Genomic DNA, 21,455 nt, shown 5'->3' with positions numbered 1-21,455 from the left:
TGCCTTTAGAGTCTCTGTAGTCATTTTGTGTCCAAAAGAGTATGTTGTCATTAAAAGACTGAACACAGCATTAAGAAATACATACAATAGGAGTGTTCACACTAGGATTAGCAAGCTCAAGAGCTAGAACAAGAGCACACAGCTCTGCCAATTGTGCTGTACAGTCCCCAAGCGCCTGCGTATGCACTATGGAAGACTTGAATTTACCATTGACAATTGTAGCAGCCACAATAGCACAATCTGCTGAATAAGCGCATTTGGAATTGATTGCTGGTTGAGGCTAGCCATCGGTATAGCATCTATAGGATGCAACGACAGTGGAGGAGGATGAACATGTTCATACTGTAAAAACTCCTGTGTCTGAAGAGCGGGTCAAAGATAAACGTGACATCCGCCGATCAAAGATGTAGCCCATTGTATCCTACGGGGATTTAGGGCCCGATGTAGGGGGCCGTTTCAGGCCATTTACCGACCGGTAACGGCCGATTTCGGCCGTTACCGACCGGTAAATGGCCAATCGGTATGTAGGGGCCTAAATCCAAGGCCACATGTAGGTAAATCAACATTTACAGAATCGGTAAAATTACCGATTCGGTAAAATACCGAATTGGTAATTTTACCGATTCTGTAAATTCCATATGTAGGTGGGACTCTTCTGAGTCCCAAAGGCCTTAACGAATCGGTATTTTACCATGAAATCCAACTTCATGGTAAAATACTGATTCCGGTGTGCATGCACATGTGTGCATGCACACCTATGCCATGTGGCAGCCAGACCTGCCCCTAGGGCTTGTATGCCTGCCACATGGCACCCAATCCTGTTTAGGGGGTGCCAGGGGGTGTCAAAGTGACACCCCCTGCACCCTTGTGAAATTCGGTATTTACCGATTCGGTAAATACCGAATCGGTAAAGCCTATAGGAATCCATAGGCTTTACCGATTCGGTAAAAGGGAACATCTGGATTCCCTACATACCCACCCCTCACATTTACCGATTCTTAATTACCGAATCGGTAAAATTCGTTAATTTTCGGTAATTAAGAATCGGTAAATGTTACTTACCTACATCTGGCCCTTAATGCCTTAGAGCTTAGTACATTTGCCTTAGTCACCTCTTCTAAAGCAGGGAGAGGTGTGACCAAAAGAATGTGTTTTTCTTGCACCAGCGTGTGTTCTTTCAGAATCTCCAGTTGGACCGCTGTCAAAAGTTTCTCAATATTTGAAAATCGCATTTCAGATGAAGTGTGTAAATGTGACTTGTATGTAATAGGTACTGTGTCTCCCTCATTGAACGGCACGTTAGTGAAAACCACCGTCCTCGGTACTATACGGATTACCAGGTTGTTGGTATTGTCACGCGTCAACAAGAAGTTAGTAGCAAGCAAATCTGATTGCAGAATTGAGGTATGTTCCAGAAGCCAGCTGGACGAAGAAAAGGTTGGTGTATAAATGCATTTAGCGTTTGATACGCTGGGCATAATCAGGAATGTAGCTCCTCCCAAAATTAAAAAATCCCTGCAAATACTGACGTTTTTTCAGTGTAGAAGGAGATCGCAATTGTGCACATTTCTTCAGAAAGTAGGGGGCCAACCCCGACCTTCATTTTGAGCTTGCAGTCCAGAAATAACACTGCATAATGAGCGATGTGTGATTTGGCAAAATGTAATTTATATCCATAGTTGGCAAAAAAAATAATGCTATTGACTCAAACAAGATGTGGCACCCGCTCATCGTCCGTCAGATAAATATCATCAACGTACGAGAACGCATCAGGATCTATGCTGTCTAACAAGGACACAACACATGTAGCAAAAGCCTGGGGTTATTCTTATACCCCATAGGTAAACGTGTAAATTTCTGATTTCCGACAGCAGTAAATGCTGTCCAGTCACTGCTCTCAGGAGCCAAGTTGTGACTATAGAAACCACTACAGAAAGGCTAGCTAGAAATTAGACAGGAAGCTTGGGAACAACTGCACATAGCCTGCCAGAGCAGAGACTAAAGTTTTCTGGCAAACTGTTAAGTAGGATTATTTCAATGCAAATAACAATGGCAAAATTGATGTGGCAATTATGCCAGAGACTTGGGTGGAGCATTTCTCAAATCTGGATAAAACTTCTAATGATCCTGTTTTTAGTATCAATATTAATCTTGTGGCATTAAATATTGCACTTCCGACATTAGACGAGGTAGAGAGGGCCTTTAGTCAGACTGTGAGGAATAAGTCCTCTGGCCCTAACGGCATCACCGCAGATTTGTTTCTGGCCAACACACGCCTTTGGCTTCCTCTACTAACAAATATTTTAAGCTGCTGTGCAGCTCAAGAGCCTCCTGACTCCTGGAGAACTGTGACAATAGTCCCCATTTTTTTAAAAGGGCAATATGGCTGATCCGAAATGTTACTGGCCAATATCTTTGATTGACTGCACCTGTAAAATCATGGGCAGAGTAATCTTAGAAAGACTGGAAGTTTGGTTAACAGAGAACAGCAAGCTCTCTGACATCCAATATGGTTTTAGGAGAGGCCTGGGTACAGTTAAACAGTGCCTCAATCTGCATCTGGTCATAGGCAAATACACTTTAGCTAAGCTGGGTTCCCTTTATTTAGGGGTTATGGACCTGACATCTGCCTTTGACTGGGTGCAGAGAGGAAAGCTCTGGGAGAAGATATCGGTGATGGGAATAGAACCATCGATTGTGCAGTTCATAGCTGCTATGCATCAGGTGGTCACCGGGAGGGTCCGATATGGAACAGGCGAGGAACTTAACCGCCTCAATTAAAATGAGCCGTGGAGTCCACCAGGGCTGTGTGCTTGCCCCATTTTTATTTTGTCTTTATATAAATGATCTGGAAAATTCTATTCTAAATAATCACGTGAATGCTCCCCAGATAGGCAGACGGTTATTACTGGATTTATTATATGCAGACCACTGTGTTTTAATGTCTCGACATGTGGTGGGGTTGCAACGGCTTTTAATTGGTTTTAACAATTTTATGAGTGACCTTTGCCTCAAGACTAATGTTGCAAAATCTCAGATCATGGTGCTGGGTAAACATTTTACCACTGTAAAGAAATTTTTTATAGGCAGTGAGAATGTGCCCACTTTTTCTTATTTTGCAGTTCTTTTTTACTCAAAAAGCGCATGGCTGCAGTTAATGGAGACCAGGATTAGGCGTTTTGATGAAAATCTGGAATCCATTTTTAGATTTGCTGAAAAATTAGACTCACACCCTTTAAATGTAATAATTGAGATTTACAAGGCTCGAACGTGCGCTGCCACTGTATATAGTGCTGGAGTCTGTGGCTCATGCAATATTTTAGGCCTTCAGCGAGCGGAAAATATGTTCTTGAAACGCCTGCTGACCCTTCCACAAAGTACCCCAGCCACCATGTGTCATAGTGAACTTGGCGTGATTACCCTATCCTTTCGAATACAACTGGCACCTTTTTTACTGTTGTATGATATCTAGGCAAAAGAAGAACTGGCTAGTGTGGTAGATGTCGACGGTCCGACCCCGTGATAGTGGTGTGTCCCTTACCTCAGGACAGAAGTGTAGGAGAGGGAGTAAGGGTGGGTTACCATCAGTCGCCTCTTGTATGAGCCCCATTTCTGTTTTGTAAAATAATTGATTACGTGAATTGTACACTGTTTTACTCACTTCCTTATCCTCAATTCATTCACCATACCTCACCCTACCTCCCTGGGGCACTGCTTTAAAAAGTGTCAGCGAATGAAATAAACTACTGGTTTTCCGTGTGATTAAACAACACTGTACATCAAGAATAAGAGTTTTTTTAAATTTTTTGTTTAACTCAATGTAACTTTGTGGTTCTTTTATACAATCGTGTACTGGCACCATTGTTCTAATGTACTGCTCTATTCCCCAGGTCAAGTGACGTTTTTGGGTTTACCCTTCTAGGTAACCAAACTGGGCTGGTACTAAGCAGCAACAGATTATGAAGCACCAACTGAGGGAGGGTGGAGGTCTACTACTAACTGCCACCGAAGGAGGCTGGGCGGGCACTAAGCAACAGCGGCAACAGAGGACAGGTAGGCAGGGAAAAAGCAACAATGGCAGTGCAGGGAAAGAGAGCAACAGCTGCAAGGAAGGGATGGTGTGTGGGGGAAAAGCAGCAGAGCTAAAGGGGCAGTTAGAAGCTTCAGGGAAGGAAGGGGGGGGCAGCAAAGCAGAAAAAGACATGAGTGCGTGTTATGGCAGGGTTTTTGGCTTTATTTAGCAGTGATAATAGATCATTATTCTTGCTCGCATCTAGTATAGGCCTTCTTAGCCTGTGTTGGCCCTTTTAAGCCCTTTTTCCAGACCTAGAAGAGGATAGCTGCTTAATATGCCTTTATTCTTGACTTTAACCTGTCTATTGCCTATTGGCTTTGACATATTAGACATATTGGTATGGTTCATGTAGGTATTCTGACAGAGCTAAGGAGCATTTCACCCCTTTCAGGCCTAAAGCTAGAGAGACTCCATCTTGATGGAAGCAGAGAGGCTTTCTAGGGCAAAAGCAATGTTTATAGTTATAACTGTTGTTCGCCCTAAGCGGACCGGAGAGAACCGGCCAGAGCTGAATCTAATCAGGAATTGTTCCCGGGCTCAGTCTCTAGACGAAACAAGCAGACTGGTCACTGTGGGAGCGTCTAGCGCAAGGAGCCTGGTGCATGGGATTGGTCAGAAAAAGCAGCTGGCTGGAACTTTCCATGAGGAAACAGCATTCTATATTTGTGAAGTGCAGAGGCGGAGTCAGTCAGTCGAGGAGAGAGTGAGTCAGAGGGCAGTCGTGCAGAGGAGAGTCCAGCAGAGAGGAGAGCAGTGGAGTGGAGTTGGCAGAGAGAGAGAGAGGGTTCAATCTGGAGAAGAGCTGAGTTGAATAACAAGCAGACTGAAGGAAGCAGTCAGAAGCAGTTGTTTATCAGGAGGAAGTGTGAGTAGCTGGAGTCTGAAGTAATGCCTTTTAGAAGAGATAGAGGAGAGCTCGTGGATTAACCTATGGGAGCAGATGGAATTGGACATTGGCGCAGAGATAGAGCGAATAAGAGAGACAGAATGAACAGTGATCAGAGCGGCAGGAACTATTAAAAGAGTGAAGATGCAAAGTGGAGAGACAGTTCGTGTGGGGAAGAGGAGTCCAGAGACAGAGCGATCAGCGCAGAGGTGTACCCAAGAGTGCAGGAGAGGAGAGAGAGCATGAGATGAGCCAAGGCACAGACGAGAGAGGAACCCAGATGACAGCTAGAACAAGACTTCACACTAATCAGGTGATATTGTTTTCATCACATTAGCTACACTTAATCTTTTCCCTTTCAGCGGAGTGTTCCTGTTATGTGTAATCTTTTCTCTTTCAAGCGGTGTGTTCTACCTATAGCCTTTGTTAGATTTGTATTAATGTTTATATTACTGTAATAAAATAACACCCCCCAGTTTATAACTAACTGGTGTGTAATCCCTATTCTTGTTCACTAAAGGTAAACATAGCTCCTAGGTAATTGCTGCATGAATGGATGAGTAATCCCAATCAGGTGAGTAGTGATCACATAAATAGGGAGTGAGTGGACCTTTGATGCCAAGAACAGGTAATACATTGTAATCTGAAACCATATCCAAAGTCATCATTGTAGTTTCATCCCGAGTAGACAGCTGAGATAATATCCCAATATATATATATATATATGTATAGGTGTTCATAGGAATGTGGTCGTCGTTGATATGCGGCGTTAATGAGAGCACTGGGGAGGATTACCAGTGTGTAGGGCTGCCGGATTGCAGCCCGTGTGTAAATGAGAGCGGTGAGAGGGAGATCACCGTGTATGTTTCGCAGGATCGCGAACGCTTTGGAAAAGGAGAGCACTGGGGCTGCAGACCCACGTGTGTAGACGCACCAGATTGTGTGTCAGATCTGCCCTAGGGTAGAACGGTCTGGGTCAGGGTGGCCGCGAGACCAACTGATGTGAATAAGTGTGGTGTAGGGTATGGATATCCCTAGTAATCAGTGAGTATTCTTAGTATCCCTATAGATTTAGTGGTGTTCTTAATAATATGAGCTTGTATATTGCGAGTTCCCTATCCTCAGGTAGGTACCAGGTGCCTGGATATAGAGGAGTCCTGAGGACGGAAGGTGAGTACGTTTTGGCTGGGTCACAGGGGCCCCTGGGGGCTGATCCCATCTAAACAGAAAATCCAGCCATTACATTTTGGCGTAGTCGGCATCTTACGAACTCTGTGTGACCCCATGTGTTGTGAGTAAGCGCCAAACATTACATTTTGGCGTAGTCGGACAGTTTACGAACTCTGTGTGCCTGGCCATGTGTTTAGAGAGTTGCCCATGTGTTCTGAGGGAGTGCCCTGAACGCTAGTTCCATCTGGCATAATGTTGCAGTTTATGTAGCCTGTTAGACCTATTGGCTTGAACAGTTGCAGCGTGAGGAGATTGTATTTCATCATGGCATTTGGTTTATTCAGGGTGGAAGGAATGGTTTTCATCTTGGTGTTTAAACTGTCAGAGTTGAAGGATGACATTACATGAGGAAGCCAGTTACATCTTTGTGATGGTCCAATTGTATAAATGTGTGTAAAAAATGCTTTTAAATTGCCCATTCAATTGCTTGCTGCATCTGCTTATGCTGTGCAATGTGAAATGTGTTCATTGTTCTATGATCTGTGGAGTTCTTTGAATATAGCTCCTTGTAAATATGACTTGTGAATAGCGCCATATTTTTGTGACTTGTGAGGTGCATGTTCTCATGTTGATCTGTTGTGTTCCTTGTGCATTGCGCCTTGGATACATGGTTTGTGAAAAGATTGTCTTGTAAATATGACTTGTGAATAGCGCCATATTTTTGTGACTTGTGAGGTGCATGTTCTCATGTTGATCTATTGTGTTCCTTGTGCATTGCGCCTTGGAAATGTTGTTTGTGAAAGGCTTGTCTTGTAAATATGGCTTGTGAATAGCGCCATGTGGTCATGGCTTGGACAGGGCATGTTATCATTACGTTTGGCAGGAGAGAGCTGGATCTTTCTCGGGTGCTTGGGGAGAACGTTTTTGAAAATATGTGCGTGTCTTTTGTAAACGTGAAGAAATGTGCTAATGATTTTCCCATGTAAAAATGGACGTTGGGAAATGTTTCCATTTGAGCTGCCAAAGGGTTAATATCTTGAGTTGAGATGGCAGCCTTTATTTTTTACATGCTGTCAACATGCATGGTTATCTGACCTGACTATAAAAGTCAGTGAATTATTTTAAGGATTTTTGATGGTTTGATTTTGACTTTTTTTTTTGGTTCCTTGGTCAGCCTACGTGCTTTGTCAGTTTCTTGACGGAAAGGTAACATCTTGTGTTTTGAGAAGGGTTCTGTTCATTTCACATTCCTTTTGAAATGCGTCTACGTATTTGTGTGGGTTCACCTTGGAATTGAAGTGCTTATAAATCAACCAGTGAATTACGGAGAAAGCTGTGTTCTTTTAAAATGAGAGAAATGTTAAAAAGATAGCCCGTTAGAGTGCACGCTACGAGCTGTTTTCATTAATTATTTCTGTGAGGGGTTTCCATCTAGACAGGAATGTGCTGGTTTTACAATAATAAATCTTGCCCGACTGTGCATGGTAACATGTGCTTTTAATTAGTGACTGGCAACTATTTGCCTTTGAAATGAAAATGTTCAAATGAAAATGTATGTTTTTATAAATGTGAACTTAAATACAATGTTGAAATGTATTTGCATTTTTATGCTGTTTTACAAATTATGTATCTTTGACAAATGGACCCTAAATAAGTGAAATGTCTTGCCTTTAGTTGAGTTAGTTGGACAAACGTCTTTTTAAAAAAAAAAAAAACGGACCTTTTTTAATTGGCAATGCACTGTAACTGAATTGTTTTTGTTAAATTCGAGCTTCTGTTAGTTGCAAAATAAGGCAGGAGAAATTTGTTTTTTGACCTTGGCAAGACCAGCTGGTCTGCGCAGACGAACTTTTTTTTCATTCTGCAAGTTTCGATCACGTCCCAGTGTGTTATGATGGGCTACAATCCAATTTTCTTCCGCGCACGGCTTGTTTATTTAAGGGCGGGGTGGCCTGGCTCTTCAGACTCTGACCTGGGAAAATGGGAGGCTTGCAGTGCCCTGCTGATGCTGTCACCATTTGGGCGGTACTCCAAATTTTTTTTTTTTTTCACACTGTAGCATGGCTCTTGCCCAGAAGGGTGAGACTGGCTTAGTTAGGATTAGGGTATGTTAGGCCCCACTCAATGTTGCTAAAAGTTAAATTTTGAATGTTTTAATTAATTAGGATATTTTCTTTTCGATAATGAAAGGCACCCGGGGTGCTTTTTAAATGGAAAATTTTATTTTACAAGAATAATGATACTTCTTCTCTTGTTTCTAGGATGGCTGCAGTTGGGGTGCGTGCGTGTGTCTGCCCACTCCCTTTATTTGTTTTAGCTTTTTATTTTCATGTTATTATTTTAGTTTATTGTTTTGGATGATGGAACCAGACCAGACCAGACCAGACCAGACCGGGTGATGGATGGCCACATTGGAGGAAGTGCCCAGGATGCAGGGTGGTGGCCTACACTGAAGAATTTGGACATTAAATAATCCCTTGGACAATCAGACCCCACTTTTAAAGCAAAAAACGTGTCACCTATTATGACTAAGTTATTTTATTCCCTGGCCTGCAATTTTGACATTACTATAAGCAGGCCCCACTTTTAAAAAAGAATATGTCACCTATTATAGTTTTTCCAAATGAAGGACTTTTTTCAATGATGGTGCGCACATGTGTTCCACCGTGTGATTTAAAATGTTTTTTTTTTTTTTTTTTTTTGTTACTGTTCTTACATTTTCACCTTGATTGATATTAATGTTTGCCCAGACCTTGCAACTGTATTTCTCAGATTTCACTTTAAATTGACAAATGTCAGCAGGTAGGCCTCATTTAGGCCTATTGTTATTTTCATCTCACATATTGGCACCTACACCAATAGTTTCATGTGTCATCATTAGCTTAAGTTGCCTATAGTACGTAAGGCTCATTTAGGCCCTTTCTTGTTCTCTCATTAGAAGTTGAAACACATTTAGTTTTTAAGTTCACAACTGTAGGTAGGCCTCATTTAGCCTTAAGTTGTCCGAAGTAGGCCCATTTAGGCCCCTTGCTGTTTTCATTCAACACATAAGTCCCTACATCATTAGATTTCACCAATTATCATTAGAAGTTGAGGCACATTTAGTTTGAGGATGCTTTGGTTAGTTTCTGTTGTTATCAGATCCAATCTCAGATATATTTTCAGCATTCAAGTCAAGGGTGCTTTGATTTGTTTTTAGGTTTTTATTCCCTACAATTGAGTTTCAGGTGGAATTTTCTTGAGTTGTCATTGTTTTTAGGGAGTTTTTTAGGTTTTGATTTGTTGATAGATTTTGTTGATGTTTGTTTATTTAGATGTTATTGTTTGTCAGATGTTCGCAAGATAAGGATCTAAGGGTGGTTGGCAGAGTTTTTTGGGCTTTATTTAGCAGTGATATAGATCTTAATCTTGCTCACATCTAGGATAGGTATTTTTAGCCTATGTTGGATAGATTATGTTGATGTTTGTTTAGATGGTTGTTGTTGTTTATAAGATGCTCGCAAGATAAGGATCTAGGGTGCAATGTTATGGCAGGGTTTTTGGCTTTATTTAGCAGTGATAATAGATCATTATTCTTGCTCGCATCTAGTATAGGCCTTCTTAGCCTGTGTTGGCCCTTTTAAGCCCTTTTTCCAGACCTAGAAGAGGATAGCTGCTTAATATGCCTTTATTCTTGACTTTAACCTGTCTATTGCCTATTGGCTTTGACATATTAGACATATTGGTATGGTTCATGTAGGTATTCTGACAGAGCTAAGGAGCATTTCACCCCTTTCAGGCCTAAAGCTAGAGAGACTCCATCTTGATGGAAGCAGAGAGGCTTTCTAGGGCAAAAGCAATGTTTATAGTTATAACTGTTGTTCGCCCTAAGCGGACCGGAGAGAACCGGCCAGAGCTGAATCTAATCAGGAATTGTTCCCGGGCTCAGTCTCTAGACGAAACAAGCAGACTGGTCACTGTGGGAGCGTCTAGCGCAAGGAGCCTGGTGCATGGGATTGGTCAGAAAAAGCAGCTGGCTGGAACTTTCCATGAGGAAACAGCATTCTATATTTGTGAAGTGCAGAGGCGGAGTCAGTCAGTCGAGGAGAGAGTGAGTCAGAGGGCAGTCGTGCAGAGGAGAGTCCAGCAGAGAGGAGAGCAGTGGAGTGGAGTTGGCAGAGAGAGAGAGAGGGTTCAATCTGGAGAAGAGCTGAGTTGAATAACAAGCAGACTGAAGGAAGCAGTCAGAAGCAGTTGTTTATCAGGAGGAAGTGTGAGTAGCTGGAGTCTGAAGTAATGCCTTTTAGAAGAGATAGAGGAGAGCTCGTGGATTAACCTATGGGAGCAGATGGAATTGGACATTGGCGCAGAGATAGAGCGAATAAGAGAGACAGAATGAACAGTGATCAGAGCGGCAGGAACTATTAAAAGAGTGAAGATGCAAAGTGGAGAGACAGTTCGTGTGGGGAAGAGGAGTCCAGAGACAGAGCGATCAGCGCAGAGGTGTACCCAAGAGTGCAGGAGAGGAGAGAGAGCATGAGATGAGCCAAGGCACAGACGAGAGAGGAACCCAGATGACAGCTAGAACAAGACTTCACACTAATCAGGTGATATTGTTTTCATCACATTAGCTACACTTAATCTTTTCCCTTTCAGCGGAGTGTTCCTGTTATGTGTAATCTTTTCTCTTTCAAGCGGTGTGTTCTACCTATAGCCTTTGTTAGATTTGTATTAATGTTTATATTACTGTAATAAAATAACACCCCCCAGTTTATAACTAACTGGTGTGTAATCCCTATTCTTGTTCACTAAAGGTAAACATAGCTCCTAGGTAATTGCTGCATGAATGGATGAGTAATCCCAATCAGGTGAGTAGTGATCACATAAATAGGGAGTGAGTGGACCTTTGATGCCAAGAACAGGTAATACATTGTAATCTGAAACCATATCCAAAGTCATCATTGTAGTTTCATCCCGAGTAGACAGCTGAGATAATATCCCAATATATATATATATATATGTATAGGTGTTCATAGGAATGTGGTCGTCGTTGATATGCGGCGTTAATGAGAGCACTGGGGAGGATTACCAGTGTGTAGGGCTGCCGGATTGCAGCCCGTGTGTAAATGAGAGCGGTGAGAGGGAGATCACCGTGTATGTTTCGCAGGATCGCGACCGCTTTGGAAAAGGAGAGCACTGGGGCTGCAGACCCACGTGTGTAGACGCACCAGATTGTGTGTCAGATCTGCCCTAGGGTAGAACGGTCTGGGTCAGGGTGGCCGCGAGACCAACTGATGTGAATAAGTGTGGTGTAGGGTATGGATATCCCTAGTAATCAGTGAGTATTCTTAGTATCCCTATAGATTTAGTGGTGTTCTTAATAATATGAGCTTGTATATTGCGAGTTCCCTATCCTCAGGTAGGTACCAGGTGCCTGGATATAGAGGAGTCCTGAGGACGGAAGGTGAGTACGTTTTGGCTGGGTCACAGGGGCCCCTGGGGGCTGATCCCATCTAAACAGAAAATCCAGCCATTACAGTGCGGAACGTGGAATTAAAACACATGGGTGGGGAGCACGCAGAACACTACAGAAACAGCTGAAGAACACATGCACTCTCATGGAGTGCTTCACAACAAGGAAAAAGTAAGTTCCTGAAAAGTGGACACTAGTAAAGGTATCAAAGTAGCCAATTAGAGAGATGGTAAACAGGCTCTGCTCCATGGAAGGGACAATTACAAGCTGCATGAGCTAAACCAAATAAAGTCAGCACATAGAAAGCAAGCAAATGTGAATGACAAAACGGAAAACCTATGGCAAGCAATGAGTGGAATGCCTTCCTAGGTAAACTTTTTCATGTCTCCAATTTGTATTCGCCATCAGAGAGTGCATGTTAGGCTACGATCTAAAAATTAATAATGGAAAATCGGCATTAAACCATTATAAGCTACAAAACAAATAATCAAGATAGTGTCACCATATGTAAAACAAAACTGAACCTGCAAGTCTATGACCCAGAATGAGATCAGAGTTAGGAGGAATTGACAAGTTTACAGATATAGACTTGGAAACCTATGATAGTTACAAGTCTCTAGGCGGTTTGTGAATTCCAATTTTACATTAGCAAATATGTAAGTGTATATTTTCTTATGTGAAACTGTGTTGAGGAACGGCAAATTAACATAATAAAATTTATTTCATGTGAGAGAGAGAGTTTTTCTTTCTTTTCATCAAAAGGAGAGTTCCATTTTACCTCGGAGGGGCTGCGCTTTTGAGGCATACATTTCTAACCTTGTCCGGGGTGGAAAGGGGTTGGCGAGGAGGTGATGAATTAAACACGGTTGGCTGTGCGCAAACTGACAGGGCATTTCAGCTCTAGAACTACCACTTCCTGCCTACCTCCAGCCCTGTGAGTAGATTTGCTTAAACAAAAATCTTAATGCAAGTAAATCCTTTTGAGTAAGTAAACCTAACCTGTATTCATAAATAGCTACATTTTGATCTTGACAAGACTACCGAGTTTATCTAGTTGCGGAAGGTAAAGAAAGGTGCAGTCACCGGAATAGCGCTTGTTAAATGATCACCCCATAGGCAAAAAAGCAATGTGTGGGACAGGTAGAAGGTCACCCCTAGCGTGGTCTCGTTGCCACTCTGTGGGCAGCTCATGTACTAGAAGGCAGCAGCTTAGGGCTCTCTTAAGTTGCTGTGAAATGGAGTGGATGCTTAGAGGTGAATGTGTCTTAGAAACTAGCAAGCTTCATTTTTAGAAACTGAAGTTGGAAAGAAAGCTTTGGTACCATCTCTACAATGATGCATTGTGAACTCTGCTATAAATCAGAACTCCAGCACAACAAATGTGCTGAAATATGCAGAGCTATATCCTGGTAAGAAAACAATCCTAAACAAAGTCACTTTATAAACAAAGTCCCTGCCTAGAAGGAGCATGAGAATATTTAAAAAAATGACTGATAAACGCTTACACGCTCACAGTCTAGTACAATCATACATATGTGTGGTATTTCGCGCTGACACGGTTTAAGAAAGCAACAACAAAAAACAGTGGTAAAATTTCATAGTAAAGAAGCAAAGCCGCTAATGCAGCTGCAGCTTCCCGCGAGTGGTTCGCTCGTAAGCTGGTGCGCGTAACAGCAACCCATAGGCCGAAGTCAGTCCAGAGCTATTCCAAGAGGTCTTTTTTCCTAGAGCAGCGCATGCGCGCTGCCTAGGCGAGACCTAAAAAACAGGGTTGGATATTTTAATGGCACGCTATGCGTGCTTTGCTTACTTGATCTTTGTTGATGATATCCTGTGCACATTGTGCTTGCTGAAAACAATAATCTGTGCATCATACAAAGGCCTTTATGACCTGTAGACTACGGTAGTAGCAGGAACATTCTGTATAAACATTCCATATAAGAGGTCAACCGTGTTTTGAACCACTGAAAGTCACATTGTCCCTGCCACACAGCAGTGACCCAACAACTGCTTCCAGATTTTCTACCCATGAAGTAAATATAAAATAGTGACAGACATTGCAGGTATGCAATGTTTGCGTAGTGAAAAAGCACAAGTACAATTAGCGGTCGAATGTGTCTGCTCATCAATCTGACAACCTGCAAATCTGTTTTTGAATTCCATAAGAGCTGCTGACTATCTTCTGGGGTTAGGGAAAACAAGTATCATTAAGTTCAGTGTGCAACAACACCTACAGAATATTCTGCTCTAAACTGCAAAGCTGTGGCAGGTGGCTTGTGAAAATATTAGTAGTAATGTAAACTGTATGTATGTATCATGCCTACACAAAACAAGTGTATTTTACTACACAGTAGGCTAAGCACCACTGCAGTGCACCTAATATGCAGTAGTGTGTATGGGTGATAAAGTCATGCAAGCTGTATTGCTGAACATTGCTTGGTACGTGACATACTGAGTTGCAAGGGTCTCTGTCATTTTGCAAGGTTGGTTGTTGAAAGGAAGTGCCCATGAGATTCAAGCTGTGCTTCTCAGATTTTATTGACCTTTGGGACAATCTCTATTTGTATTATGTGATTGTTACTATTCTATGAAAAGTAGCATCGTTACAGCAGATCTAGAATTGTCGCCCTATCATTGTACTTGAACTACATGGCATCTCAAATTTAATGGGGCTGTTTTCCACATGGCTGCCTTCTTAGTTAAAATGGGTGAAAACAAAGAGGTGTCTCTGTTTCCTATTTTGCTTAACACTGTGTTTGATTTTGCGGTACATAATGTTTTTCCAGGCACCGGTTACATTCCTTGACGTTACTGCTTATTTCTCGGATGAAGAGTGGAAACTCCTGCACGAATGGCAGAAAGAACTTTATCAAAGCGTGATGCAGGAAATTCACCAAGCATTTGTTTCTCTGGGTAATGTTGTGCTCAATCACTGTGATCAGGTGCAATTCTAACATTTGTATGGTCTGTTATAAAACTGGCATTGGTCCAGTTTCGTCCAGTTTCACTCATTATACTGTTTTGACCTAATTTCACATGAAGAATTGTAATATAATATCATATTGTGCTATATGCAACTAGAAACGAAGGGCCTAATTACAATGTCGGGTGGACGTAAAGGAAACGCCCGATATTAGGTCAGCTGTTCCGAACCGCATTATTACGATGCGACCACCCATAGGGCGGTGACAAACCTGCACTTGTCAATGGAAGCTTGTGTGGCAGGTGGAAAAGGCCTGCAGCACAAGCTTCTATTGACAAATGGAAGTTTGTAAACTTCCTTGCACTGTGTGGCAGTCATGATACAGGTATTTTTAGCTGGCATCATAGATGCCCCGTAGGCCCCATTGCGGAGGGCCAGGGAGTAAGGGGCCCTGCTGGGGCCCTTCCAATGTTGGTTTCTGACAGCCTTTCCATGTTGGAAATGGCTGTCCGAAACCACATCATAATCCCAAGGGCGGAACCGCCGTTTTTAAAAGATTATACGGTCTATCTAACAAACTGACGGGCTCCTTGAGCCTGTTGGAATCACGTCGGAATCCGCCCAGTAGGTTTCACTTTGACCGCGGATGCTTTCTGGCCAAAATTATAATTAGGCCCTCTGAGCCAAATGTCCATTTTTAGTCTCCAAATAATGATTTTAAACTTCCTTGTGTAAAATGTACAAGCTCTAGGATTTACATTATAAGGTAAAATTGTGTGTTCCTTGAAGTATCAAGGAAAATACACCGACCCCGGCACAAATTTCCCATTGTGTTCCTTCTTTATATCTTAGTGCAACAAATGCGTAGCTGCCCTTTACTTTCTTTCTGCTAAATTAACTAACCCCTTTTTTGTCCTATTATCTGTACACTAAGGGCTTTATTTAGAGGTATTTTCACTTTTGAGTAATTTTAACTTTTGTGTGCATGTACTATATTTTGATTATTCACTAAATCAAAGTTTATATATACTCCAAAAGTGTAACTTGCACTTTTGATTTTGTGGAAAAATTGTCAAAAGTAGTAAACGTAGTCAAATGTGTAAATTACTCAAAATTGTAAATTACACTTTTGGAGTTAATTTACACTGAGATTTTGAGGCTAGACAAAAAATAATAAACATACTCAAAAGTGTAAACTACTCAAAAATGTAACGTTCACTGAATTTTGTGTGACTACCCAAAAAGTAGTAAACTACTTAAAAGTTTATACTCACTAGGTCCTTTAGTTTTTTGTAGACATGTAAGATACACTTTTGGAGTAAATTTACACTTGGATTTTGTGAATAGTGAAAAAGTAGTAAACTTACTCTAAAGCGTAAATTTCTCAATAGTGTAAGTTACCTTTGTGAATGAGGTCATAATTGGGCAGCTATATGGGACTATGACGCATTGTTATTCTTTGCTCAATCATGTTGCTGTGATTTTGCTACTTTACTTAACTATTTGTCTATACTATTAATTTATTTATTTCAACTATCCTGACTGTGCCCAAAGGGGGAATGCCCTCCATTAGTCAGTTTTTTTGCAATAAATGCATCACTTGTCTGTGTCCTGTCTCTATCCTGTGAACATGTTCCCTGTAGTTGATCTCCATACTATGAATGTATTACTTTCTTTCATCTTTCGCAAAAATTTGCGTGCAAGGTTTCTGGGGTTCCTTTATGCTAGATAAGATACAAACAGTGCAATGACTTGGTTGAGTGACGCACGCTACCACATAAATCAAGAAAGTTCAAAGTCCTGTTAGTTCAATGTCCAAGTATTTTCTGGTGCTCAAGAGAAGGAAGAGTCTTCCATTCTTCCTTGCCTGGATAGATCCAGGCAAGAACAATAAAAATTCTCCAGGCACCCAGTAGTGAAATGAGGTAGTGGTTTCAATAGTTCTTTTATTCTTCTTCACATTATACACATCCCTTTGCCAAAACGTGTTTCATCTCAGGCTGTCCTTGTTATAATTGGTGGGTTCTATTTCGATGAGGTATCTTATCACACTCCAAATCAGTGTGGAAGGCTTAGTGCTTGTGTAAAATGCCAGTATTTGTAAAGCACACAGCTACCTCCGACGAAAATGTCCCGCGTTGGGGCCGTCTGGAAGATTAAGTAAGCTATTGCCCAGAGTCACATAGTGCTGGGCTAACCTGCCGCCGGAGCCGGGGATAAAACCGTGAACCCTGTGGTCTGGAGTCAGGCACCCTGGCTGCTGCGCCACACCTCTTTCCTAAAGGGTGTATATATTGATGAATATTTGCAAAGCATGACTTTCGTCTTCTTCGTCACTGCCTAGTGTCACTGCACAATCGAGTGTATTGACATGGGTAACTAGAAATGCCTGAGAGGAAACACGTGGCGGCAAAGTGTAGTGTATAATGTGAAGAAGAATAAAAGAACTATTGAAACCACAACCCCATTTCACTTCAGTGTGCCTGGAGAAGTTTTGTTGTTCTTTTATGCTATCTCTGTGACATGAATGGCTTACTTCCCTCAACTCTTTCAGACAAACCTGAAATTATCACTTTACTATGAACGTATTCAGTTTATTCTTTCTCTATAGTGTTTGATTTTCTGTACTTTTTGTGTCTAATGAATGCATCTCTTTCCTTAATTGTTTCTCTGTAACTTCCATGCTTGTTTTCCATTTATCTATCTCTTTGCTCTGCATACATTACTTTAATTTTCTCTTTCATTATAGTAAGAGTGTTTTACTTTTATTTACTCTGTAATTTGAATGTATACTTTTCGTTTCCTCTTCACAATACATATCTTTTCTTTACTTAATCTATGTACAGTGAACACTGTATTTTCTTCTGTTCTTTCTTAGTACTGTCAATATATTCCTTTCCTTTGATCTATGCCTGCTTTACTATCATTGTCTATCTTTGTAATATGAAGGAATGTTATTTGTTTCACTCTCTCAGTACTATATATATATATGTATATACATATATATGTGTGTATATATTATATATATATATATATATATATATATATATATATATATATCCAAAACCAAAGAGTCGCCCTCTAGAGATCACCACACACGAAGGATCAGCGCTCACAGCACAGCAGGTAGCTTGCTCACAGCCGGTAGCAACCCTCTCAAAGCGCCATACGCGTTTCGAGCTTCACGCTCTTGATCACTGGCTGGTGGAAGAAAGGAAGCGGATTTAGAAGAACTCATTTTATTCCAATTAACAGTCCCGCCTTAAATGGGCGCACAGTGGCATTCTGGTTATTGCAGTTCAAAATACGCCACCATTGACTGACACAGTTCGGTCCCCCAGTGGGCTCCGCTGCCTCCATTCTTTAATGTCATTCCCTGTAGGGTGGGGGGGCTCGCAGACCATTAGTAAAGCAAGCAGTGCGTCCCTGTAGTGCAGGCACCTCCGTTCGCTGATGCTCAAGTTCGGAACACCAGAAACCCGCTCTGGCAGGCGGTGGGGCTTTCTCGCGGCCGGACCAGCCGCATTATGTCAAACACCAAAGAGTCGCCCTCTAGAGATCACCACACACGAAAGATCAGCGCTCGCAGCACAGCAGGTAGCTTGCTCACAGCCGGTAGCAACCCTCTCAAAGCGCCATACGCGTTTCGAGCTTCACGCTCTTGATCACTGGCTGGTGGAAGAAAGGAAGCGGATTTAGAAGAACTCATTTTATTCCATCCATACAGCACCCAGGAGGCTCTGTGATAGGGCCACGCCCATAAGGCAGGTGAAAATCATATAGTGCGATTGCAAAGAAACTGACATTGATGCCAGAAAAAATGCGCCTTTGAGAAAGGGAGAGGGTACTCCTTAAACGCGTCAGGCGGAACATTGAAGGATATTGAGGTGCTGTGAATTCCTTTGTTTGCATGCTGGCAATAAATTGAAGTGTCACTGAACAGTCTTCCTGTGGCCTCGTGCGAAGTGTGTTGCTCACAACTGAATTAATATATATATATATATATATATATATACACAAAAATGAAGGAGAGAACTCTGGGTAGTTCTCGAGTTTAGATGGAAAGCAGCTCCTGTTAGAGCATTCTCAACAACAGAGACATTCTAGATCTGCTCACCTCAAGCAGATGAGCAGATCTAGAGTGTCGCTGGTGTTGAGTGCTCTAACAGGAGCTGCTTTCCACCTAAACTCGAAAACTACCCAGAGTTCTCTCCTTCTTTTTTGCATAATTTATGCGTCACTCTATGTCTGAAAGGGTTTTGTTTTGATATATATCACTATCTCTTTTCTCCTTTGTCCTTGTATTTTACCACCAATGTGTTTCTAGTTCTGTGGAAAGACTACATTTTGTTCATTTTACTTTCCCTTTACTCGTAGGTCCTCTCATTGCCACCTCTGTCTTTTCCATAAGACCTAAAGAAAAGCCTGTTCCTTCCTCTATGGACAATCCAGATCTGAAGAGAAGATACAATATTAGACATTCCCCCGGTGAGTAAAAGCGGCATATATGATTAAGATAGGTGCATCTACACCCGCTACCTGTCCCGAAAACACCACTTGCTCATTATGCAAAACTACATACACCATGTTTTTGGAGATATTCGCCATTACACTAAACTCCCAATACAGTCAACATGTGGAAGTATTGATTTTATGTATAGTTAACGCACAGAAATCTACCCTTGTTTTTCAGTTTCGAAACATTCTTTAAGAAACCTAACTGAACTAAATCTTTCATCAACTGCAGACCCACACACTTAGTTTATGACACTTCCTAACTCTAATTTGTGTGTGAGTGGCTGGGATTTGGGTTTCTGTTGGCTATGGTGGATCTGCATTGAAAAAATAAATTGCCTTTGCTTTCCATAGGGAACTTTCAGACACACGGACCCAGCCACATATGAGTTTCCACTTTTGTGGGGTGGAAAGCTTTCACTGATGATCTATTTGTGGCTGTGTCCCGCACCCACAAGGTGATTGATGTTACCCATAATCTGCAGGCATATTCCAGAGGCTGCAGTTGCTTACCGCGACCTCCACATGATGATTTTACCAATGTACTCATCACAATCACTATAAATTTCTGGGTGGTCAGTGGACTTTAAAATATGATATCAAATCTCTCAAACTCACTGAAAGAAGTTGGGTGAGAGTATGTTTACACCCTAATAATCGCTTACATTGGAGAGAACTTTAAAATTGTGTTACTTTAAGATGGAGGTGGTACAGAGACCGTTTTGGAGTGTTTAAAAGTTCAAATAGATATCAACTATCACATCCCCTCTCGTACATTATTTTGTCACTTATTTACGTGCATTTCAAAGGAAATGATTGAGTTTTTGTAGTTATGATGATTTGCCATTTCATATAGGAAAGCCATGTTTTTTTTTTTTAACACTTTTGGTGCAGGCGCATCTGATCCTGGGTGGAAGGTATGTTGTAGGAGAAGAAGTCCCAAGATGAACTGACTCCTGATTGGCTTCCACCAGTGCCACCAAAGGTGGTTAAGTATTGGCCCTTGGGACCAGTGAAATCTTACTTTGTTTGAACTTTGAGGAGGCTTTGGGCACCAGCAGTGAGAGAAAGAATACAAGGGTACCCATTGGGCACTAGATGCGGCCAATCATCCCACCCATGCAGTTGCGCTCATTACCGCAGTGCTTCGTTCCAGGGATGCATGGGTATGGATTTTGGCCACTAGGTAGCCAAATGTTTCCTTGTGACTGGAACGCAAGCTCTGAGAGTGTAAACAATGAAGCTTATAGTGGCATTTACTTCCACCTTGAGAACAACTATGATGCCAACTCCACCGCCCTGATCGCCAACCTCAGACTCAAACAGCTCGGACGACACCCACCCACCCACGCCGCTGGACACTCGCTGGACCTCATCTTCTCTACAAGCCCCGACATCTCCTTCAACCACACCACCGAACCCCACTGGACCGACCACAGATGCGTCCACTTCACCTTCAGGAAACCCACCACACACCACCGCACCCAACAGCTGCCACGCCGCTGCTGGGGCAAAGTCACCAAGGACCAACTGACTACCACCCTCGCCCTGAGACCACCCGCCGACCCTGACACCGCCTCGACCAACCTCAAACGGTGGATCAACGACTGCGCCAACACCCTTGCCCCTCTCAAGACCTCCAAAACCAACCGCACCAACAAGAAAGCCGCCTGGTTCACCGAAGACCTCCGGATCTCCAAGCGCACCTGTTGGAAGCTGGAGAAGAAATGGCTCCACGACCGAACAGCAGACAGCCACACAGCCCACAAGAGCGCCACCCGCAGACACCACCAACTCATCAGGAATGCCAAGAGGACTGCCAAGAGGACCGCCTAGACAACCACGCACACAACACCAAAGAGCTCTTTAGCATCGTGAAAGAACTCTCCAACCCCAGCTCCAACACCAACAACATCCCACCATTACAAGACCTGTGCGACTCCCTGGCCACCTTCTTTCACCGCAAGATCACCGACATCCACGATAGCTTCAACTCCGAGACCCCCCCACCCACCACTGAGTCCACCACCACCGCGACCACTACCCGCACCAGCCGCCTGACCGCCTGGTCCAACGTCAGCGACGAAGACACCATCAAAACCATGAACTCCATCCATTCCGGATCCCCATCCGACCCCTGCCCTCACCACGTCTTCAACAAATCCAGCACAACCATCGCGGCCCACCTCCGGAAAACAATCAACAGTTCCTTTGAGACGGCAACCTTCCCGGAAAGCTGGAAGCAGGCCGAGATCAACGCCCTTCTGAAGAAGCCCAAGGCAGACCACAAGGACCTCAAGAACTTCCGGCCCATCTCCCTGCTCCCATTCCCGGCAAAAGTGACAGAGAACATTGTCAACAAACCGCTAACCCGCTACCTCTAAGACAGCAGCATCCTAGACCCCTCCCAATCCGGTTTCCGCAGCAACCACAG

General features: G+C 42.7%; 1 protein-coding gene across 1 annotated transcript in view; it reads left to right on the top strand.

The window, feature by feature from the left end:
* The window catches only part of LOC147729621 (uncharacterized), a 259,655-nt gene that overhangs the window by 119,784 nt on the left and 118,416 nt on the right, over window positions 1–21,455 (top strand). The window contains exons 10-11 of the mRNA XM_086954017.1: window positions 14,370–14,496; window positions 18,884–18,994. Of these exons, the coding sequence (XP_086810143.1) occupies window positions 14,370–14,496; window positions 18,884–18,994 (238 nt within the window). The remainder of the gene's footprint in view (window positions 1–14,369; window positions 14,497–18,883; window positions 18,995–21,455) is intronic.

This window comes from Lissotriton vulgaris, chromosome 2_1 (genome assembly GCF_964263255.1).
Source record: "Lissotriton vulgaris chromosome 2_1, aLisVul1.2, whole genome shotgun sequence".
Taxonomy (NCBI): Eukaryota; Metazoa; Chordata; class Amphibia; order Caudata; family Salamandridae; genus Lissotriton; species Lissotriton vulgaris.
Note: the sequence above shows the minus strand (reverse complement) of the source record. Positions and strands in the feature narration are given on the sequence as shown.